Source organism: Prionailurus viverrinus, chromosome A2 (genome assembly GCF_022837055.1).
Source record: "Prionailurus viverrinus isolate Anna chromosome A2, UM_Priviv_1.0, whole genome shotgun sequence".
Classification (NCBI taxonomy): Eukaryota; Metazoa; Chordata; class Mammalia; order Carnivora; family Felidae; genus Prionailurus; species Prionailurus viverrinus.
In genome coordinates, this window is record NC_062562.1 from 577,649 (window position 1) to 600,269 (window position 22,621).

Here is a 22,621-nt window from a genome sequence, read left to right on the forward strand (position 1 = left end):
TCCGTCCACGCGGTGGCAGGTGGCAGGACATCCTTCCTTCCTGAGGCTGGGTCACATTCCGGTGTGTGGATGGACCACATCGTGTTTATCCTTCATTGGCTAAGGGACCCTGGTGGCTGCTGTTTGCACACCCAGAGGTGGGGCTGTCGCATAAGGTCCTAATTCTCCATTTGAGTTTTCGAATTGACCTCTAATCTTACACTTTTTGATACGAAGTGGGTAATTTCAGAGGCATAGCCCGGTGGCAGGGCACTTGACTGCAAAGTAGACCATGTTTATGTAGTGGAATCTATAAATGTCTTACACAAAGTCCTCTGCTCGGGGGTCGGAATCTCTCATTTACAGATTTGTTACCAAAAATCGAACTTTCCACTGTCTGGTCTGAATTGGGACCGTGACTCACTTGGCCTGCCCCCTGGGCTCCCCGGTGGCCCCTGGTGCCTGGACACAGGGGACAACAGGCCCGGAGCACTCCAAGCCCTCAGCAGAGTGACGCGCCCTCCTACAGGCCACGCTGGACGGAAACAATCTCGAGTCGCGGGGCACAGGGCTAGCGGTCCTCGAACTTCGCTCCTCGAGGTTTTCTAACAACAGGCTGGAAAGCCTGTCGAAGCTGACAGCTGTTCTCTGGGGCCGCCTGAGGCCACGCTCCATCTGGGGTACCCGCCCAGCAGCCAGGGGAGGGGACCAGCCTGTCCTGCCCCGACCCCCACCCCCAGCAGGCAGGGGGCATGGACAGCAGGACCAGTGAGCCTTTGCACTGGGGATCAGTTCACTCTGTATGAACAATTCCACACAATATTAAAACACTGCAAAGTGGGTGTAGACACCTGGAAATTTTTTTAAAATCAGAAATAAAAGCCACTGAACATCCAAACGGAGATGGGGTAGAACCTGCTAGAACCACAGATGGCTTCTGCGGACTGGAACCGGTCTGTGCAATGTTTGGCAATGGTTAGGGCTTCTTTTCCAGAGACTCCGTACGTGGCTTTTGTACGTGTTCTTGAAGGACGAGCAACCCTCGGTGGCCTCCCCTGGGCCTGGAAGTTGCTCCTGGTCACTCGCCGTCGGGGTGGGCTGGTGGCCTTTTCCTGCCCCCAGAGCTCGGTGGGGCTGGGGCCCCACAGACACGGATGAGCTGCCTGGAGGTCCAGCGCCCGGACATGGAGGGGGTCAGCCAGGGTCACAGGAAGAAGGACCGCACATCCCTGGGGGCCAGAGGTCACCACCACCCAGTCACTTAATTCTTGGCCTGGGGGACCGCTGTGGGGAGGGGTGTGCCTTCTAGCTCCTTCCTGGAGTGGGGGAGGGGAGGGGAGGGAAGGCGCCCCAGCTGCCAGCCCCGGGGGACACCCAGGCAGGCTAAAGAAAGGGAAACCCTGTGTCTCCCGCCCCTGTTTATTTTGGGGGGGGAGGCATGCCCTTAATGCCCCCTCTTGATGTGGCTGAAATGCGGGCTGCCACCCGCCAGCTCCCGCAGAGCCCTGCACACGTGTTCATGCAGGACACTGGCCTGGGAAGCACAGCGGTCCTATGCACATGCCCTCCAGGTCTACGCTACAGACACGGAGATTTACTTGAGAAGGCAAAAGGAAGGGTTTTTCTCACTCAGAAAGACACCCGTGGTGGGGCTCCTGTGACGGCCACCTCCCTGGGCCGAGGCTGGGGCTCCTGGGGCAGGTGTGGCGATGGGGGCGGGGGGTACGGCCCATCCTCACCCCTCTCTGGGCCTAGTTTACTCAGATCCCTCGGCCCCCGGGGCTCTGACCTAGGTTCACTTCAGGGCTGGGTGGGGGGGGGGGGGGGGGCGGGGGCGCTGTGGCTGCCCGACTCGGTTCAACCGCTTGGCCCTCAGCCAGCTCCTGGGTTTCACCTCGCCTCCCCTCCCGCTGGCCTCTCTGGGGGGCCGCTGGGGTGGGGCCCCACGGCCAGAGCATTAGACCAGGACAGTGGGGACGCAGGGGAAGGTTGGAGTCCAGGGATTAAGGCTTCTTCCACAGAAGTGGCCTGGACAGGCCTCACCCTGCCAGCTGCCCCCACCCCCAGTCTCTGGGTAGATCCTGCTGCACCCCGGCCTCCCCGGTGGGGAACGGGTTTTGTTCCCTCTTGCTGCTCTGTGGGGGACAGTGAGAGGCTGGCTCCCTGCCCAATGAAAGGCGGCCAAGGCTTCCCCATCCAACCGCAGGTTTGGAGAGGCTGGGCTCCCCATAGCCCCTGGTGCTCCCGGACCGGCCGGAGAGAGCTGGGAGCCGGGGAGCGACGCCGGGCCTACAGCCTGCACACCGGGGGGAGTCACCCGCCAGCCCGTGCACACATCCCCCGCCCCCCCTGAGCCTAGCGTTGGTGGGATCTGGGCCTTGGCACTAGCAGGGGGCTGAGTGGGGGCAGGAGCATGGAGGTCGGCACGAGGCCCTGGGGTGAGGACTGTCCTGGTGCGGGGCGGGGGGGTGGGGGTGTGGGGACGGGTGTGCCCTGTGCCCTCCGTGTACCTCCAGCTCCTTCCACTGCCCGGGTCGTACCAGAGGCCAAGGGACTAAAGACGAACCACTGCAGGGAAGGGAAGGGCGAGGAGTCACACGGGTGAGGCCCTGCAGCTCCTTCTGGTCACCTAACACCTTCTGGCCCCCCAGGAAGGGGCTCCTCTGGCTGCATTTCTGTTTGCAAAATGGCCGTAGCAATGCGCTAAAGTGGAAAAAAACACAACACGACACAACAACCCGGAAGAGCCAGGTGTGACCACGGCCCACGTCGACGTTTCGTGCTCAACACCAGACGGAACGCCGCCGGCCATTCCGGTGAGCGGGACAAGCTGCGGAGAATCCCTTTGTGGGATGGGTGGGGTCCCAGGAAAGGGCGGGGGGCCACGGCCTGGCTGTTGGGTGGTGCATGCCGTATAGAGGCCGCACACATGCCACACAGCAGGGCGACACTTGGCCGCGCGGGGTGCACGTCACAGACAAAGCCCCCTTCCCGGCCCCTAAATTCCCTGGGTGCATTTGACACAACCGTCAGCTGCAGACTCAGCCCCCCAGCTCTGGGCCCAGCGCTGCGGAGTAACAATCGCTTAACTGGAAAAGGGGACCAGTTTCCAAAGAGGTTTCCCGTGACCCGCCCCCCACCACCCAATTTTCCTCTGCTTAGGAGAAGAAAAAGAGCACGCCAGCAGGGACCTGGCCAAGTGTTTCACAAACGGCCCAGCGGGTGAGACTGGCCACCCGCCGGGGCGCCCGGGGCCAGCGACCAGTCCTTCTTCCCTTCTCGCGGCGCGGCCGGGCTCTGGACCGCAGCCCCCCGGCAACCCAGAGTTTCCGAAAATTGTTACCACGTCACTCGGGATCTCTGTTACTCCTGATGGGAAGCGGCCGCGGCCCCAGCGTCATCTTCTGGCCGGGCCGGGAGAGGAGTTTACCCCATCCGTGGAGGCAGCGGCTCGCGTTCCTTCCAGAACCGGAGGTTTGGGGACATGAGAGGTGTTGCCGGAGTGCGTGGTGCAGACGCCCTAGCGGAGCGAGAGACACAGGCAGGGACACACGGAGGGACAACGCTACAGAATAATACAGGGCTTCTTGTCCTTAAAGGGGTTCTCGGACGCGGGGACTCCGACCAGCAGGGGGTCATTCCGGGCGTGCTGCTCGCAGTAGCTCATGAGTTCCGACGAGGCTTTGGACACCTGTGCGTGGGCACAAGGACGGGAGAGGAGAGGTCAGGCGGGCGGCCATGGCCACGTCCACTGCCACCATGGCGGGAACAACCCAGGAGCACCCGCAGGTGAGCGGATACACACAGTGTCCACCGCGCACGCGCACGCATGACCGTGTCCACCGCGCACGCGCACAACACTCAGCCGCGAGCAGGAGCGAGAGGCCCCACGCCTGCCGCCCCGCGTTCGGACCCCGAACACGCGACGCTCAGGGAGGGAACCAGACACGAAAGGCCACACGGGGTGTGAGTCCACGTGTGTGAAACGTCCAGAACGGGCTCATCCGGGGACAGGAAGGGGGCTGGTGGGGGGGGCCAGGCGCTGGGGGAGGGGTGACGGCTGATGAGGCCCGGGTTACTTTTTGGTGTGATGGGATGTTCTGGAACTAGACAAAGGTGGTGGTTGCACAACTCTGCGTGTGTGTGATCACTAATGGTAGGTTTTAAGTTATGTGTGTTCTACCACGATTTAAAAAAGATTAAAGAAGGGACTGGGTCCCTCGGCAGGAGCTGCCCAGATTTTGGACAGAAGGTCAGGGAGAGACAGAGCCCTCTTTAGGATTTAGTCTAAGGTCCACTCCTCCCCCCCCCCCCCCCCGACCCCAGTCCGGGCGGCTCTGGAAGAGCCTGTCCACATCGGAGGGGCCACCACACAGTCCCTTCCACATTGCATCTCTGGCAGCCCGAGCTGGCCGGGGCCCAGGGATCTGGGGGGCTGGTGGGGTCACAGCAGAGGGTGCCACCCCACTCCGCTCACCCGGGCAGGGCTGGGGGCTGGGGGCTGGGGGCTGGGTGAAGGGGTCCTGGTCTCCTCTGTGCTGCAGGAACAGCCAGCACGGTTCGGTCCCCTGCCTTCCTACCTGCAAGGTGACAAAGGAGCAGCCATGTGGGTGTGAGCGGGCGAGACTAGGCAGGGGTGAGGGAGGCTTTGAGAACTCCCCTCAGGTCTGCCGGCGGGGTGGCGCCTCTGCACCCTGGACCCTGCACCCCACAAGCCAGGGCCGCCCGACCTTGTCCCCTGTGCTGCCAGGTCTCCAGGCCGGCCTCTGGGTTCACCGCGGGGACACTGCTACCCACATGCAGTGACAATTGCCACTGTCCTGAGCATGCTGGCCACTCCCAGGCCTGCCTCGGATGAGCCAAAGGAGCTTGGTTTCTAGAGTTGTATTTGGAAAGCAACTCTCGGAAACAACCAGAATAGCCTCCGGACCCTGGAAATAACTGATGTTGTGGCTCCGGCATGTGGCCCCCGCTGACACCCTGGCATCCACAGGAAGGCTCTGCCCTGAGTGCCGGGGCCGCCCCCATGCCCGCCACGCTGCCACTTGCCAGGCGCTGGCTCCCCTGGCCTTTCAGGCGTACCGACGTTCAAGGTTCTGGCCACAGATTTGGGGGTGCACAGCCTCAGGCGGGACGGGTAGGAGGGGATGGGGGGGCTTGTGGGGGAGGAAGGGCCCAGCCCAACATCAAACAGGCTGGTGAATCACGCTCTCCGTCAGGGCTGTGGCCGCACCGGCTCACCAGAGTGAAGCCGCTTTGACTGAGGCTTTCTCTTTTTCCAGCCCGAATGAATCCTTTGAATGCTCAGGGTTCTGGAACATTCAGACACCTCGGGGGAGGCCCCCCCCCCCCAACCTGGGGGGCTGGAGCAGCCCTGCCTTTCCACCTGGCACTGCTGTGCATGTCCTTCCACTGAGGGATGTCAGTCAGGTGTGAGTCTGCGGGAGCCCATCTGCCGCCAGAGACCAGGGAATGGCGGGTGCTCAGAAAATCAAAGTCTGAAGAGATCCGTGGGGTTGATGTTTGATTTTATATGTCCACTTGGCCAGGCCACGGTATCCAAGTACTTGGCCAAACACCAGTCTAGATGTCACTGGGAAGGTCATTTTAATCTGAGATTAACGTTTAAATTGGCTGATTCTGAGTAGAGCATATGACCCTCTCAATGTGGGTGGGCCACATGCAATCAGTTGAAGGCCTTCGGAGACCAGGAATGCCGCCTCCCGGCAGCCTTGGGGACTCGAGCTGCAGCATCAGCTCTGCCCTGAGTCTCCAGTCTGCCCGGTGGATTCGCCAGCCTCCACGGTTCTGTGAGCCAATTCCTGAATACCTCTTGTTCCCTCTATACACATCCTGTTGGCTCTGTTTCTCTGGACAGCCCTGACTGATCCAGGGGGGCGGCTGAAGCAGGGCCGCTGCAGACACGGGAACCACCCGGGTCTTCTACGGGGAAACTTCCGGTCACTCACTAGCTGGGGCCTGGGGCGCCAGACCATGACTGGAGGTGCCTCGACCTCCTTTGCAAAGGCATGGGTTTGATGAGCAGGTGACTTTGAAAAGAATCAGTCACCTTTTTCATGTAAGAGGCCACGACTGCATGGCTGGCCCCTGCCATGTTTATGGGAGAAATCCGTGAGCCCTGGATGTCGTCCTGATGTCCCCTTGTGGACTTAAAATTCACCTATATCAAACACAACGTGTCCCCCGCGCACGCGCACGTCCGCAGCCTCAAGCCGGAGCGAAGCGCCCACCCCCGCCGCCCCGTGGACCGACCCTGAACACACGACGTTCAAGGGAGGGAACCAGACACGAGAGGCCACACGGGGTGTGAGTCCGTGTGTGTGAAACGCCCAGAACAGGGTCATCCACGGATGGGAAGAGGGCTCGTGGGGGCCGGGGGCTGGGGGCTGGGGAAGGGGTGGAGGTAACAGCTGGCGGGAACAGGATTTCCCTTTGGGCTGCTAGAATGTTCTGCAATGATGCTTGCACAACTCTGTGAATGTACTAAAAGCTACCAAACTGTCAGTGCCCTTTAAAAGAAACAGTTAACTTCATGTTATGCAAATTATTAGGAAAAAGAACAGGTCTGTCTGAGGAGCTACTTTGTTTCGGGTCTCTGGTCCCTGATGGGTTAAGTGTCTGTGCACAGGAACTACTTGTCCCTTTTCTTTTTTTAGTATAAAAAACAAACACGCTTATTTCAAAAAAATTCAAACGAGGCATAAGTGAAGAACGTAGACGGCCAAGGGCCCTGGGTCCTGCCGTCTCTGGACCACGTCTCTACCTTCTGTCTGTGTCTGTTGCACCAGGGAGCCAGACAGAGCCCATGGGCAAGTGCCTGCCTCATGCTGGCGGCCTAGGGCTCTCGGGGGCAGGGGGTGGGGTGGGGTGGGGAAGGGCCCTGAGGGCTGGGGGCGGGCTCAGCCCTGCCTCTGGTCCCACGGCACTGACAAAGTTCTGCGGCACATGGGATGCCCGCAACAGCCCATGACACAGGTTCTGTGTCAGCTGTGTCTTCCCATTGAGGAATCTGGGGCTCAGAGAGGCTAGTGAGTGGCCCAAGCTCACACAGCAAGGGGCACAGTTGGAAGAAAGCCCCCCCTCCCGAACCGGGCCTCCTTGCAGGGTCTCCTCCCTTCTCGGCCCCTCTGCCCGCCCGCCTGCCAGGCTCACCTTGATGCGCTCGATCCCGGCTTCGATGCGGAGCTGTTCCACCAGCTTCCGGGCCTGGGCTATGTTGTTAGTGGCTGACATCGTCTGCCATCAGCTCCGGGCCCCTGTCGTCCAGAGGGCTGCAGGGGAAGCAGACAGGATGTGAACTGGCTGCTGAGGCCCCACGGGGACAGAGAGGCAGGACGCCCCTTCCGGAAGCCTCAGGGCCTCCTGGTGCCCCACCTGAGCCGTGGCGCCCGTGTGCCCAGGTCGGGGTGGGGGCAGTGGGAGGACTAGTGGAGCCGTCTCCCACAGTCCCCCTGGGCTGGTCGGGGGTGAGTGCTCCCTGGTTGAGACCACCCAGGGTCTCAGGATGGTTCACCAGACCACAGAGTCCGCTCGTGGTTGGCCTGGAATGAGGGCCTCAAGGGACACTTTCTCTGATCCCTGCCTCACTCCAGGCCCCCCGGCACCACTGACACTGGGCAGGGTCACTCTCCGGGGGCGTTCTGGGGACGTTCCCAGCCCCACCCTTCGATGCCAGGACGTCCCAGTGGTGACGGCCACAGATGTGCCCAGACATGGCCTGAGTTCCCTGGGGGGCAGAGTCGTCTGGGTGAGACCTTGGCTCCGGACCAAGGTGGGTCACCTGGGCAGCATCTATGTGCCGTGCGTCCTGGGTCTGGCATCACTTCTTTCATCCACGGGCTAATTTGCCCCACAAACCACCCCAGGGGGGCCCACCATGCACCAGTCACTGCCCTGAGAACCAAGCTGAGGGTGGTGGGTGCGCAGGGGGAGGCCGTGGCTGTCAGTGCCCAGTTCTGGCTGTCCTTGGGACACAGCCACACGGAGTGACCTGGGCTCCCACACAAGGCTTCCCGGGGCTCTCCGCAGGAGCGAGAAGTTCTGGCTCCCGCTTCTGGCCCAGGAGAGGCTTCTGGGGGCAGCGGGGGGGGGGGGCGGTGCAGGGAGCCCACTTGGTTTTGCAGGGTTTTCCAGAGCTTTCTGATGTGCTGGGGTGGTCGGGACAAATGACCACAGGCTGGGGTATGGAAAACAGCAGGAAATTGTTCTCCCACATTCTGGAGGCCAGATGTCAAAGATCCAGGTGGGGCAGGGCTGCGTTCCCCCTGGAGGGCCCAGGGAGGGTCCTTCCTGCCTCTTCCAGGGGCTGGTGTGGCCAGCGGTCCCTGGCGTGGCCACATCACTCAATCTCTGCCTTGTCCTCACATGGCTTTCTTCTAAGGACACTAATCCAGTACGACTTCTCCTTAACTAATTGCATCTGCAAAGCCCCTATTTCCACTTAAGGCCCCATGCTGAGGATCTGGTGGAAATGAATTGGGGTGGGGGGCTGTATTCACTCCCCCTGCAGTGTCTTTGAGTGTGGATGGTGTGCTCAGAGTAGCCCATTTAGCACAGGCAAATGATTCCAGATAAACCCTCTTCCCAAATCCCAAGTAGCCCTTCCACTAATTTTCCCAGGACCGCTGCTCCGTGGAGGGGGTGGTGGTGGGGTATTTGCTGCTTTTATTGAGCAGCTAACGCCCAGTGGTCTGCTTGCTCCCCGCCCCGCCTCCCCGCACCTTCAGGACTTGGGTGTTCAGGGCCCGTCAGAGTGGCTCCCCACCTGCTCGCCCACCGAGAAAACCAATCCTTTATGGCGCCAATGATTCCCGCTTCGCTATTGTTTGGGGGAGGGGGTGATCTTTTTTCTTTCCGAAAACATTTTTATTAATTTATTTTTAATTCAATTAAAACTTTTGAGGTGCCTGGAGAGTCACATGCAGTGGTAGGAAAGGGCGGAGACGTGCGGAGACGTGCGTACCCTATGCACGGTTTCCCCTCTGGAAACACCTTGCAAAATGCACGGAAGCCTCAGGGCGGTTCCGTCCCCGCCCCTCCCCGCCCCCCCCACCCCCTCCGCGACCTCCGGTGACGTTTTCCTTTCCCAAGCTGCCACCGTTTCAGGACCGTTGCACGTGTGGAACCACAGGGCACATAACCTTTTGGGATTTTTCCCCACTGCGCTTAATCCTGTGGAGATGCGCCCAGCCTGTTGCGCGCGCCACGAGGTCACTGCTGAGCGGCGTTCCCCGCGTGGACCGGCCCCGGCTCGGCGGTGCACCTGCCGATTCCAGTTTCTGGCCATCACGTACGGCTGCCACAAGGGCGTGCAGATTTCTGTGCAAACACAAGTCTATATATTTCTCTGAGATAAACGCTGAGGGATGTAATTTGCATGTTCAATTTTTAAGGAAAGTGCCAAGCCGTTTTCCAGGGCGGCTGCACCATTTTACATCCACACCAGCAGTATATGGGTGGTGTTAATTTATTCTTACAATTCGGCGGTGCACATTTTTTCCTCTTCCTTACAGCAGGGAAAATTCTACTCTTCCCACAGCCTTCATTTAGTGAGCTCTAGTATTGTCGTTCTAATGAGTGAGGCTGCCCCCAGGGGACACGGGGCCCTGTCTGGGGACGTCTCTGGTCATCAGGACTGGGGGAATCCTGGCACCGAGGGGGTGTGGTCGAGGACCCCGCTCAGCTCCCACAGTGCCTGGGACGCCCCCCGAGAACGGCCCAGTGTCTGCAGCCTTCAGGCTGGGGAAGTTCCCAGGAGGACCTGTCCGGGCGTCACGCCCGAGGTGGGGGGTCTGGGAAGACGCCCCACCAGGGAGCAGAGGGCACCCCGTCCTCCGTCAGGATGCAGCTTGAGCTGTCTGCCTGGTGGCCACTACGGCCACAGAACAGCAAAGGCAGGCTTGGGATTTTCAAAACATCTCCTACTTAGCAATAATGATTAAAAAAAAAAAAAAAAAAAAAAAGAGGGTTGACACAACACTTTCGGGAGATCTCCAGGCAGTTACATTGCATGACAAAAGCCAATCCCCAGAGGTTACATGGTGTGTGTTTATACACCATTCACACACCGTTTTTGAGAAGACAAAATTGTAGTCCGGATGGGGGACAGGTTCATGTTGCTGAGGTTGGGGGTGGAGGCCTTGGCGGGAGGGGCTTTTCGTGGTGCTGGTCACACTTCCACAGGATGTTACCGTCGGGAAAAACAGAGTGAACGATACGTGGAATGCTTCTCTGATTTGTTATAACTGCACATGAATCTACGGTGACCTCCGTACAAGTCTCAATTAGAAAAAAAAAAAAATCCTTCCACACTGCCTGGCTCCCCGTCCCTCCCGGCAGACATCCAGCCCCGCTTTGGGTCAGAAAAGGCCTGAGTGTGTCTGTTCTGGGAGCACAGAGCCCACGTGTGGGTTTCCAGAGGGCTCTGATTCAGCAGAGAGCTTCAAAGCAGCCACAAAACATCCAACTCAGGGAAAACTGCCCTTGGTTGGGCTTAAAAATATCTAAATTACTCAGCGCTAAATATAGATGCGAATGGAGAACAAACGGGCTGGCCCCATGGCCTGTTTTCCTTGGAAGGCCGGGGAATCCTGCTCAGCATGCACACTCAGAAGTGTCCGCCAGGACTCTAGGACCCCTGCACCGCGTGGCCACCCCCAACTGTGGCCTCTCTCCGAAGCGTGAAGTCCCCGAGTGGCTGGCTTTCTGTTCCAGGCCCAATGTCCCGAGAGGCTGCCTCTGGGCTGGGTTATGACCCAGGCCCCAGAGAACGGCCGAGATGGCTGCGCTGCGGGTGTGCGTGCGTGTGCATGTACACGAACTTGTGTGTAGGAGTGTGTGTGAATGTTCGGGGCACTTGTGTGCATGTGTGTATACACACGCGTGAGTGCATGTGCACGTCTGCGCATAGATGTGTGCGTGCGTGTGCGTGCACGAACATGTATGTGTGGGCGTGGGCGTGTGTGTACTTACGTGAGTATATGTGTGCATGTCTGTATGTCATAATGTGCGTCGTGCGAGCAGATGTGTTTATACGTGTGCGTGTCGGTGTGTATGTATACTGCATGCACACGCGTGTGTGTGGGCGTACAAGTGTACGTGTGCATGTGAGTGGGTGAGCACGCGTGTGTGTGTGTGTGTGCGTGAGCGCGCGGAGACGCTAGGAACAGACACTGGCTGTGTCACCACCAGCCTGTGCAGCAGACTCCAGCCTCCTCCTGGCTGGTGTCATTGTCCGTCACTGACTCACGGCCCAGCCGTGGCCCCGGGAGACCAGGCAGCTACGCTGAGTCAGCCCAGGGAACATTCCTCACCCGTCACCGCTCCGCAGGAAGCACGTGATGGCACCAGGCGCCCGACCTGGCCGGACCTGCCTGGGCCAGCAGAGCCGCAGGGGGCCCCCAGGAGCCGTGGCAGAGCCGTGGCAAGCTGCGGGCAGGTGGGTGGTGGGCAGCCGGTCACCGTGCTGACTCCCGGTTCTGCCCCTGCTGAGGGTCCAGGGGAACAACCTGGGGTGAAGTTCACCTAAAACCAGAGCCTTAAGGGATGTCATCAGGCCCTGACTGGGGTCTGAGTCGAGGGCCAGGTTTGGGGGGGGGGGGCTCCTGCAGAAGAATCCCATGAGCAAATGTGTGAAAGGCAAGGACAACGGAGGCCCCCCCCTGCCCTGGGGTATATCGTGAAGCAGAGGTAACTAGAAAGGGGGGGCAGTGACCCCCAGACAGATCTGACCTTCCAGTGCACATAAGGATTAGACAACCCTGGGGACGGGCAGTATTTCTTCCGTGATGGGCGCAAATAAGGCAAAATGGGGCAACAGTTTAGGGTGGGGTCTCTGCCCCCCTGGCACTTTGGACACTGGGCTGGGCTGTTCTCTCTGGGGTGTCCTGGGTGCTGTGTGGCCCGAGCAACATCTGTGGCCCCACTCCCTCAGTGCCAGGGCCCCCTCCCCCCTGTGTGACAACCACAGATGTCCCCAGACACTGCCCGGTGTCCCCTGAGGGCAGAGCTGCCCCTGGGTGAGAACCACTGGATTAGATCAGACCTTTATTCACATCCAAAGAGGTTCCATATAAACAGCCATAGAATAAGAAAGAAAATAAACACAAACTAGTGAATATGCCTGGGGGCTCAGTCAGTTTAGCATCCGACTCTTGGTTTCGGCTCAGGTCGTGATCTCACGGTTTGTGAGTTCAAGCTCCGCGTTGGGCTCTGCGCTCACAGCGTGGAACCTGCTTTTGATTCTCTCTCTCCCTGCTCCCTAGGGGCGGAGAGAGAGGGAGAGAGAGAGTCCCAAGCAGGCTCTGCACTGTCAATATGGAGGCCCATGTGGGGCTTGAACTCCAACCGTGAGAACTTGACCTGAGCCGAAACCAAGAGTCAGACGCTAAAACGACTGAGCCACCCAGGCGTCCCCCCACCCCCACCCAGAGTCCAAATGCCCATCGATGGATGAATGGATAAAGAAGATGTGGTCTATATATACAATGGGGTATTACTCGGCAGTCAAAAAGAATGAAATCTTGCCATTTGCAACTACGTGGATGGAACCGGAGGGGATTATGCAAAGTGAAATTAGTCAGAGAAAGACAAAAATCGTATGACTTCACTCATATGAGGGCCTTAAGAGACAAAACAGATGAACATAAGGGAAGGGGAACAAAAATAATATAAAAGCAGGGAGGGGGACAAACACTAAGAGACCCTTAAATACAGAGAGAACAAACAGTTGCCGGAGGGGAGTTGTGGGTAGGGGGATGGGCTAAATGGGCAAGGGGCATTAGGGAGGACACTCGCTGGGATGAGCACTGGGTGTTATACGTAGGGGGTGACTCACTGGAATCTACTCCTGAAATCATTATTGCACTATATGCTAACTAACTTGGAAGTAAATTTAAATAAATAAATAAGTAAACGGATAAACTTAAAAAAAAAGTTTTTTTTTTTTAAAGAAAGAAAAAGTTTCTTCTCAACCATGGAGAAGTCACTTTGCAGCAATGGAAGCCATGGAATGAATGGAGAGGGATCAGCAGCTCTGATCTTATGTAAATATTCAGAACTTCAGGACAGACGTGAACTAGAAATCGAGACCATGGACCCAGGAAAAGGCCGAGGCCACAAGTGAGGTGATGGGCGACCCCTTTAGCATGTGACTAACACTTGGGCCAGGGTCCCACGGAGACGTGGCACAGGGCTCACTCAGGCAATTCACGTCAGCAGGGGTGTAACTGGTAAAAACCAAAGCAAACAAAACACGGCCTTGCGAGCAGTGGATGCCACCTCGAGCTGCCCCTTTGTCTTCCCACGACGCCAGAAGGCCGGAGAAAGGCCACCACCTGACACGCTCATTCTAGACTCTCTGGTCTTGTGAACCCGTCTCAGCCTCAGAAACTGGACCCTGAGGACTACAAGGATGTCCCCTCAAATCTTCTGCTTGGGCCTTTATCCCAAGGGGGAAATTATCCAAAGGAGTTAAAAGGGGAACACTGACAGGTGTTTACAGCTGCGTTGTTTGTAACCGTGAAGGCTCAGAACAAAAGCACACGCCTCACTCTGCAACGGGGGGGGGGGGGGGGGGGACAGCAAATTCAATGGGACGTTTCGCAGGTGCAACACTATGCAATGTTCTAAACGGTCCGTAGAAACGCGGAGCACCGCGGAGGTGTGTGTGCAAAGAGGGACAATGGCAAAGTGCAAATGTTCAGTCATCTACCGTTGTGTTAAAATATATACGGATAAAGGCAGACAGGGAATCTCAAAGTGACAATTTTAAGTCAGCTTTAAGCCCAACGTGGGGCTTGAACTCACGACCCTGAGATCAGGAGACACATGCTCCACCGACTGAGCCAGCCAGGTGCCTCTCAAAATGACAATTTTGCTGGTGACTTTTTTTTTTTTTAAGTTTATTTATTTATTTGAGAGATGCCGAGACAGTGCAAGAGGGGAGGGGCAGAGAGAGAGGGAGACAGAGAATCCCAAGAAGGCTCCACACTGTCAGCGCAGAGCCCGACATGGGGCTCGAACCCACAAAACTGCGAGATTGTGACCTGGGCCCAAATCAAGAGTCGGACGCTTAACCGACGGAGCCACCCAGCCACCCCTGTTAGTGACTGTTTTTATAATTTCCTTCAATGAAATGTTCTTCCGTGAAGGTATAATTTGCACGCAGTGAGATTTGTCCTTTTGGGCCCAGAGTCGATGAGGTCGTACAAGCACTTCGTGTCGCGGAGCCGATACCGCCATTCAGATGCGGACCCCGTCACCCTGAGAACCTCCCGGAGCTTCTGTTTGTCGTCAGCCCCTGCACCCCCTGAGCTGCTCTGTTCCTGCCGTGTCGCCTCTTCCCGGAAGCCTACAGACAGACTTGTACCGTCCAGTGTCTGGCTCGGTTCACTCAGCACAATGTCCTTGTGGTTCGTCGTGTGCCGAGGGCACCTTTTCAGTGCCGAGTGGTGTTCCCCCCCGGGGTCAGTGCAGGGATTGTTGGCCGTGCACCGACTGGGTGACACGGGTGTGTGCGGCGATTGTGAAAGACGCTGTGCTGTATGTTCACACACAGGATTTGTGGCGGTCCATGTGCCCGGTCCTCCTGGGTGAGCCCCTGGCGTGGGATTTCTGGCTCCCTGGCAGGTGTATGTTTAACCTTACAAGTTAAACATTTTCCAAACGGTTCCCAAAGTCACTGCATTAGTTTGTACTTGGAAATAATCATATAGACAGGTGGTTGCAAAAATAGTGCAGAGAGTCCCGTGTGCCGCCCCCCCCCAATGGTGACATCCCATGTGACCGTAGGACAACATCAGGCCAAGACCCCGATGCTGGCCGTTTGCTCAGATTTCGCCAGTCCTCCCGTGACTCATCTGTGTGCAGAGTGGATTTCTGTCACCGCCCGTCCCTCCAGGAAGATCTGGCCACCATTGCTGACCGGGCCGAACTGCTCATGGAGCTCCGTGCTGCCCTGAGCCCCACGGGGCAGATGAGGTCTGGCGTGAATGTTCGCTGGGTGGAGTGGTGGGTAGATGCAGTGGGAGTGTCAGCAGAGAAGGCGGGGGCTCCAGTTGGCAAAGCTACGAGGTGGCCGAACCCTCTGTGTTTGTGAAATCCTAAACGGCTTGGGCAACACTGGGGAGGCCCCCCCCCAGCCCCGCCCCACTCCAGGGTCTCTTCACCTCCGCACCGAGGACACCCAGGCCAGGGTATTCCCTGTGATCAGTCCCTGGCCCAGCCACCCAAGGCCAGGAGCACCCGCATCGTGCCAGCCACAGACATCCCCAGACACGGCCCTGTGTCCCCTGGGGGCAGAATCTAAGTCCTTTATGGAACTTCCTTATCAGAAGAAACTTCAGCTAAAAGAGGTTCATCTGGGCAAAACGCAAACAGTGTTTCTGGAACCGAGATGGTTCGGTTTGAACTGAAATGGCAATGAACGAAAATAGAAGCTTGTTTCAAATGAGGGCTTAATTTTCTCAGCATCCGACGATCCTCTGTGACCACAAGAAGTTACACAGGGCGAGCGAGCTGCCCCTTGAACTCCACCAACCACACTCTTGAAGCTGGTGCTGGAGAGGAGAGAAGTAGAAAGGGGAGGCAAGGGGAAGGTAGCAGACCCAAATTCTGCACAGATCCCAAAGCTGTTTGGCCTTGGGGGAGTTACCTCCCCTCTCTGAGCTCCAGCGAACTCTGCAGTGCTTAGAGCGACACTCACTTCCTGGGCTGGCCCAGCAAACATCCAGGTCCCCACGTTCCAGGGCCAAGGAATGGGGGTGTCCAGAGGCCGGCAGCCCCGGGAGGCCCTCTTTGGGGCACCGTGGCAACTGCTAACTATAAACACAGCTGCTGCAGAGATGAAGCCAGAGACAGGGTGCCCTGCACATCCTGTGCCCAGCGGAGGTGGGAGGGCCGGTTTGCTGGAAGCTATTGAGAAATCCCGCTCCCCACGGAGCTGCTGCTCCGAGGTGGCCACTCCCCTCAGCTGCCCAGGGGCCGGGTGGGGCAGGTGCCACAAAGCCCACAGGCTCGGGGAAGAGCTGGGCAGCGTGAAGTTGATCATATTAAAAATAGAAGTGGATGGCAACGGGGGGGAGAGCCAGAAATGGAGAGTCCAGAAATGATCTATTTTCTGTTGTCCCACTAATGCTTGTACGTCCCTGTCCCTTCTAGGCCACACAGCAAAGGTGAGATTGGGTTCTTTTATGCTCTGCTGTGTGCCCCAAACCCATGATGCTGGTTATGCCCCGGCCATGTCTGAGCCATTCTGAGCATGATCAGAAGCGCTCCGGCCCCTGTGGACCCTTAGCTGCAAAGCCCTCCTGCTGAGCCCCTGGAGCTTTTGGGTCTCAGGGAGAAGCGGAGTGATTTCCCGGCACCTTGTCCAAGGGCACAACGGCAGCCACCCCTTCCTGAAGGTGCAAAACACAGTGCACGCCTGGAAGTGGGTTCACATCTCGGCTCTGCCCTGAACTGGGTCTTAGCTTCCTCCATTAGGAAATAAGAGGGTGGTTCTAAAAGCTGAGAACGGATCCCGGTTTGTCATGTGGTGGTTCTAAGATCAAGACGATTCACGTCGATGGCCTCTACCTAAAGTCACTCGGACTTTGAATAAAAACCTCTATCTGCAGATTTTGGCTTGCACGACAGTGGGCGAACTGACACGGACAGACTCTCCCGTGAGGGCAGTCAGGAAAGCTGGACAGAACACAGAAGAAATCTGCTTGAAGGCACTGCAGGGTTATTAGGGCAGTGAAGAATTTATAGCCAGGGTCTAGGGGAGGACGGCAGCCCAGGAGTGGAAAATCTGCCAAGAGGCTGAGCAATGCTTCTATCAGCCTTGCAAGGCTGGCGATACAGAGATCGAGATCCAGGGCCCTCCACGTGGAGGGGGCTGGGTGAACTCCCCCTTGGTTCAAACTGGGGAACAAGGTGCTGCAGTCTGAGTATAAGAAAAACCCAGACGTGGTGGTTTGGGAACAACATGGGCAGATGTTGTGTATGTTTTCCTTGGACATTTGAAAGAACGGTATTTTCTAACTAGACTGTATTTTAGATGGGACTTAATTTTACCGTCACTTTTACTGTATGTGACATTGCCTTGAAGAACTTTTTCCCAAATAATCATGCAAAATTATGTGGTCCCAGCATTTATTACACACAGAAGGATACAAGTAAACAGGAAGCAGATGGGCTCTTACGGTGACTGCAGCCGAGTGCTGAATAAACTCAGTCCCTGATACTGGACTGAGGTGACCCCAGATTGCTAGCAGCCCTAAATGCTGGGCATGAGTAAACATAAACCCTCTCCAGTGGAAAACAACATCATCTTAGAATTCACACTATTTTCACAAACAAGTCTGAAACACAATGTCTAGCACACAACGAGAAATAACCAGGCATACAAGGAGGTAAGACCACATGAAAAAAACCCAGCAGGAATAACGGGCAATATAAACAGACTCACAGGGATTCCCGACACTGTAGTTGAGAGACACTTTAAAATAACTGTGTTAGGGGCATCTGGGTGGCTCAATCAGTTACATGTCTGACTTCAGCTCGGGTCATGATCTCACAATTCATTAGTTCAAGCCCCGCATCAGGCTCTGCAATGGTGGTGCAGAGCATGCTTAGGATTCTCTCTCTTTCCTTTTCTCTCTGCCTCTTCCCCACTTGTGCGAGAGAGTTCTCTCTTTCTCTCTCAAGATAAGTAAATAAACTTTAAAAATAACCGTTTTAATTACATTCAAGAAGACAAATAGGTGAGACTGGAATTTCAGCCACACTGGAAACTATAGTAAAAGGACTCAGTAAACATGTGGAAAATGCCAATATCTGAAACGTAATGACTCGATGTAAAAGAATAGTATCACTAAAGACAACGAAGGAGAGAGTTGGTTGAGCTGGAGGATAGTTCAGGGGAAAACACCCAGGATGAAACACAGAGACACAGAGGGGAAGGAAAGGCAGAGGAGAAGGTGAAAGATGGAGAGGATACAGTACAGCCTAACACATGTGACCAGGACTCTGGAAGGAGAAGGGAGGACGGAACACAAGCAATCTCCAAAGCGATGATGACAATCTCCCCAAACTGAGGACTGAACAAAATCCTACTTTTAGCCACAGATTCAAGAAGTCCTGGAACCTCAGGCAGCATAAACATCTTAGACGCTGACAGAGAAGTCGCCAATGCGCCCGTGAAAAGATGCTCCCTGATTAGTCATCACGGAAACACGAGTGAAATCCAGGGAGCTGCTTCTTGAGCACTAACTAGCGGGGCACAGACAAAAAAGACCAGCGACTGTAAATATTAGGGAGGGCGTGGACACGCTGCAAGTTTCACACATTTCTGATGCAAGAGTAAAGTGGTACAACCACGCTGGAACATGACTCAGCAGTTTCTGAAAAGGCAAAACACACACCTACCCTCTGCCCCAGCAATTCCGCTCCTAGGGACTGACCCGAGATAAACGAAACCATAATTCTGTGGAAGGACTTGTACAAGATGTTCACACATCTTTATTTATGATAGCAAAAACTGGAAACAGCCCAAATGCCCACCAACAGGAGAGCAAACAGACTGTGCTAATCCACGCTATGTGTTATGATGACACAATGACAAAAAACAGCCTGCAGAGGAGAGAAGCCACACGTGTGGATCCCGAAAATATTCTGTCGAGCAAAAGAAGTCAGACATCAGAAACGTTCTGTGTCTTGACGGAGGTGTTGGTGCACACGGGTGTGTGTGTCAAAACTCATCAAGTTGTGTATTTACGATGTGTTCATTTCACTGAATGTGAATCATGCCTTGATAAAACCGGTTAATTACAAAGCAAACAAGCAAATGTAAGCTGCTGGAGGGAAAAGGACCAACGATTAGGTGGATTCAGTGAAGACTTCAGACCTGGTGAAAATTAACTTCAAGATTTAAGAGGAGACCCAGACACCTCCAGACAAACAGCAGTGGACTGCCTCTCCAGCAGACCTGCCTTGTTAAGGTAGGAATAAAGGGATATCAGAGAAACAGGACCCCCAATAAAAGGTAGGAGAGGCGTGAGTGAGTGGAAAACACTGAGGAAGGGACAGAACTTGACGACACCATCCGGGTTCTCATGGAAAAATCAACGGGAACTGGAAGCCCCCGGGAGAGCCCTGGAGCACACACGAATCAGAGCCACCAACCCCATAGTCCCCTCCAACCAGTTTTTCAGCAGCTGTTCTGTGTGTTGGTCTTACAAACTGTAGGGTGCTCTTTTTTACTATGCTATGTTGGTTGTTGCATTCCAGTGACAGCGGCCTTGGATGTTTGCTAGTGACATTTTTGGATTGTGTGACTTCACACACGGGACAAATGACGTTGTCACGTGAAGATCACATACGCACATGCATCAGGCCTAGGGTGGGAGCGAGACAACCAAGGACAAGCCCCAGAGCCCCCTGCATCCCTCCTTCTGACAGCTGGAGCCTGACCCTCCTCTATGCAGAAACTGGGGGTCACCCCACCCCGAATCAAGTGCAACGTCCAAGCTGCTCACTCACTGCCCTCAGGTAGGAAATCTTCCCCCAGCGTCCAACCTGCTGCTGTCGCCTGAAGGTGTCCCCCCAAATTCATGTTGAAATCCTAATCTCCAAGGTGACAGTATCAGGAGGTGGGGCCTTTGAGAGGTGACTAGGTCCTCTCCCCTAGGGTGGAGCCCTCCTGAATGGGATCAGTGTCCTTAGAAGGGGCAGAAGAGACCCGAGTTCTCTTTTTCCACCATCTGCCCCTCTGGTTATGGATGCTCCCCTGGTAATGCAGCTGGCCGTCCTGAGCGTCCCTGTATGGGTTCCCATGGTGTGTGGGGACCTGTGCAGTGTCCAGGGGATCCGTGCTCCTGTCTGCCTGCCTGTTCCTTGGGCCGGGGGTCCATGTCTTTCTCCAAAATAGCCGCTGTCCTGCCCCCCTGAATCACCTTTATAGGAGAAATCTCACCCTGTGACTTCTGTGCTTAAAACTATCCCCAAGCGAAATCTGAGAAACAGGACGTTTCACACACGTGGACTCACACCCCGTGTGGCCTCTCGTGTCTGGTTCCCTCCCCGAGCGTCGTGTGTTCAGGGCCCGTCCGCGGGGCGGCGGGTGTGGGCGCCTCACTTCTGCTCGCGGCCGAGGGATGTTCTGTCACGTGTGCAGAGTGTTTTAAGCAAACATTTTTTTTTTACAAGAAAAAGAAGAAAAAGGAAAGACCTTATCTTGCTGCTGTTGAAACGACAACCTGTATTGCTTCCTTAATCGGAACTAAGGTGGGAGACGAAACTGATCAACGGCTTGCGGGCCCTGGAGCACGAAATGTAAGATCCGTGTTTCTGGTGCGTGGCCAGGACCACGGAGCGCTAGTGTTGTTCTATCTGTGGCGGTGTGCAGGGCCGGGAGCCACAGTCCTGGGCACGGCCCCTGGCGCCCGAGTCCCAGCGCTCTCACCCATAGACCGTGGAGCTGGAGAAGGCTCTGATTTGTTATATACGTAACTAGTAAAGATGCAGCATTGGCTTCCTCCTGCCTAAGCCACGCCCACGGGAGGCGCCACGCCCACGGGAGGCGCCACGCCCACGGGAGGCGCCACGCCCACGGTTCCCGAGACCACGCGGCTGGTGGTCCGCCCACGGATTGAATGTAATTCCAAAACCAGGCTCATGGGGAGACGAGACCCAGGGGCAGTCTGGCTGCGTCCTGCCACACTGCCCTGTGCGCCTGCGTGCCTGACCCCTTGCACCCAGAGGCTTTGAGGTCAGGACTGGCATGGGCTTCGTACCCCCGTGGTCCCCGTGCACTCACAGAGGACTTAGGGAGTAGGGCCTAAGGTGCTCCTGGGTCTGAGGGTTCAAACACGCACGGGGGTCCCAGGAGCCTCACGACCACTGGAGGACTGGCCCCTGTCTGTGCTCTCGGCGGGTGCTGCAGACGTGGGAGGCCCTGCACAGTCACCAGGGTCCCAGAGGACCCTGAGTGACATCTAATGACGAAACGTCTTAGCTTTATGCTTCCCGCCTAGCAGTTTCTCGGCGAATCCGGGACTCTGAGTCCTGGGAATGTTTGCCCAAGGACGAGAGCAGACTTCCCTGCCAGCTTCTGACAGGGCCGCCCACGTGCTCTCGAGAAACCCGCGCATTCCCTGGAAGGCGGGGTCACCTCCGCACCCCATGGAGGACCCTTGAGAGGGCTTCTCAGGATCATATTTCTGTCTCCTCGGCCCTCCTGACGTGGGCTGGGTGAGCTGCGGCTTCCGTCTCGGTGAGTCAGACGCAGTAACGGGAGCTAAGGCCGCGGGGTCAGGCCCAGACATAGCAGGCTCGGAGATGTCACCCAGACCCTGTGTCTGGCCAGGGCGCTTAGCGTGACTCCGTCTGCGCTGCCCACGGGGGAGGCCGGGCAAACGGGTACCCGAGACCCGCTGGGGGTCGGCGGGCTGCACCTCGGTGCGGCTGCGTGCACGGCCAAGGCGCAGACAGGGGCCCCGGGGCAGCCCCGCGCCTGTGGGGATCCCGGAGGTTCCGCGCCAGTGAAAGAGCGGGTCTGCTGCCTGTCTCCCCGGCACACGCCCAGGGCTGGCGGCCCCTCAGGGGAGCTGACGCAGCCCCTCTGTTCAGCCTGGGGTATCGGCTCCACCCTCACGGGTGTTTTCCAGCTGTACAGGAAACAATGACAGCCAGACAGAAATGCCCGCGCTCCCTGTGAATTCCACACATAGCTCTCATAGCTGGGGAGACTGCTGCTCCCGCCTGCTCCCCGGGCCTGCACAGCACGGCCGGGCCATCCCCTTACCAGAAGGGGAGGAACGAGATGCCAGTGGAGGCTTCTGAGGCTTGGCAGGCTGCGACGCACAGAAGGAAAAGAATGTGAAAAATGCGGCTGGCGGGGCACGGGCCAGGAGAGAAGGGCCTTCGAGGAGTGGCTCCAGGTTCTGGTGGCCTGAGGGTGGTGCTGCCGAGAGCTGCAGAGGACCCCCCCACCGCCCCCCAGCAGCCCCCGCCCCGTTGAAAAGGAGGCAGATCAGAGATGAGGTCTGGGCTGTGGGGCAGCGGTGTTTCTGCACCCAGTGGGGTCGGGCCCCCGAGAGCTCCTTCAGGTGGACGCGACGGCACACAGAGTCCGTGGCCGGTGTGGGGAGGGGCAGCCACGGGTCTGGCGTGGGCAATTCCGGGTGCTGCACGTTCCTGGATAGCCCTGGGGACTGGCGAGGGAGTCGCGGCCCCTCGGGGACAGCCACCCGCATTGCTTCTGCAAGGCACGAGTTCACCAGGCCCAGGTTTCCAGAGGCGGGCTCTGGGCTGACTCCTGAGCTGGGAAAACAAGGCCAGGGCTGACGGCACTGGGAGACGAGGAAAGCGGGGTTCGGGACTTGGTCCTCCCGCTAACTCCCTGCTCAACCGTATGTGTCCCCCATGCAGACTTGTCTTCTTGAAGCAGCAGGGGCCGCCTGGCCTGGGAGATGGTGGGTCAGCACGCCCTGGACCTCACACCGTGAGTGCTCCTCAAGACCTTCTGCCGTCCTGGGAGCACCGGGGCGGCCCCTCCTCAGAGCCAGCGGCCGTGTGCCTGCTGGAGAGATGAGACAGGTGTGGGGGCACCCCTCTTCGATGACTCCCAGTGACCACG

The 22,621-nt window shown here is 57.2% G+C and overlaps 1 protein-coding gene across 1 annotated transcript in view; it reads right to left on the minus strand.

Moving 5' to 3' along the window:
• Positions 1-820: 820 nt before the first annotated feature.
• GNG7 (G protein subunit gamma 7) overlaps positions 821-22,621 on the minus strand; it is a 118,592-nt gene continuing 96,791 nt past the window's right edge. Inside the window, exons 3-4 of the mRNA XM_047848165.1 lie at positions 7,153-7,271; positions 821-3,670 (exon numbers count right to left, since the gene is read on the minus strand). Of these exons, the coding sequence (XP_047704121.1) occupies positions 3,545-3,670; positions 7,153-7,233 (207 nt within the window). The 5' untranslated portion in view covers positions 7,234-7,271 and the 3' untranslated portion in view covers positions 821-3,544. The remainder of the gene's footprint in view (positions 3,671-7,152; positions 7,272-22,621) is intronic.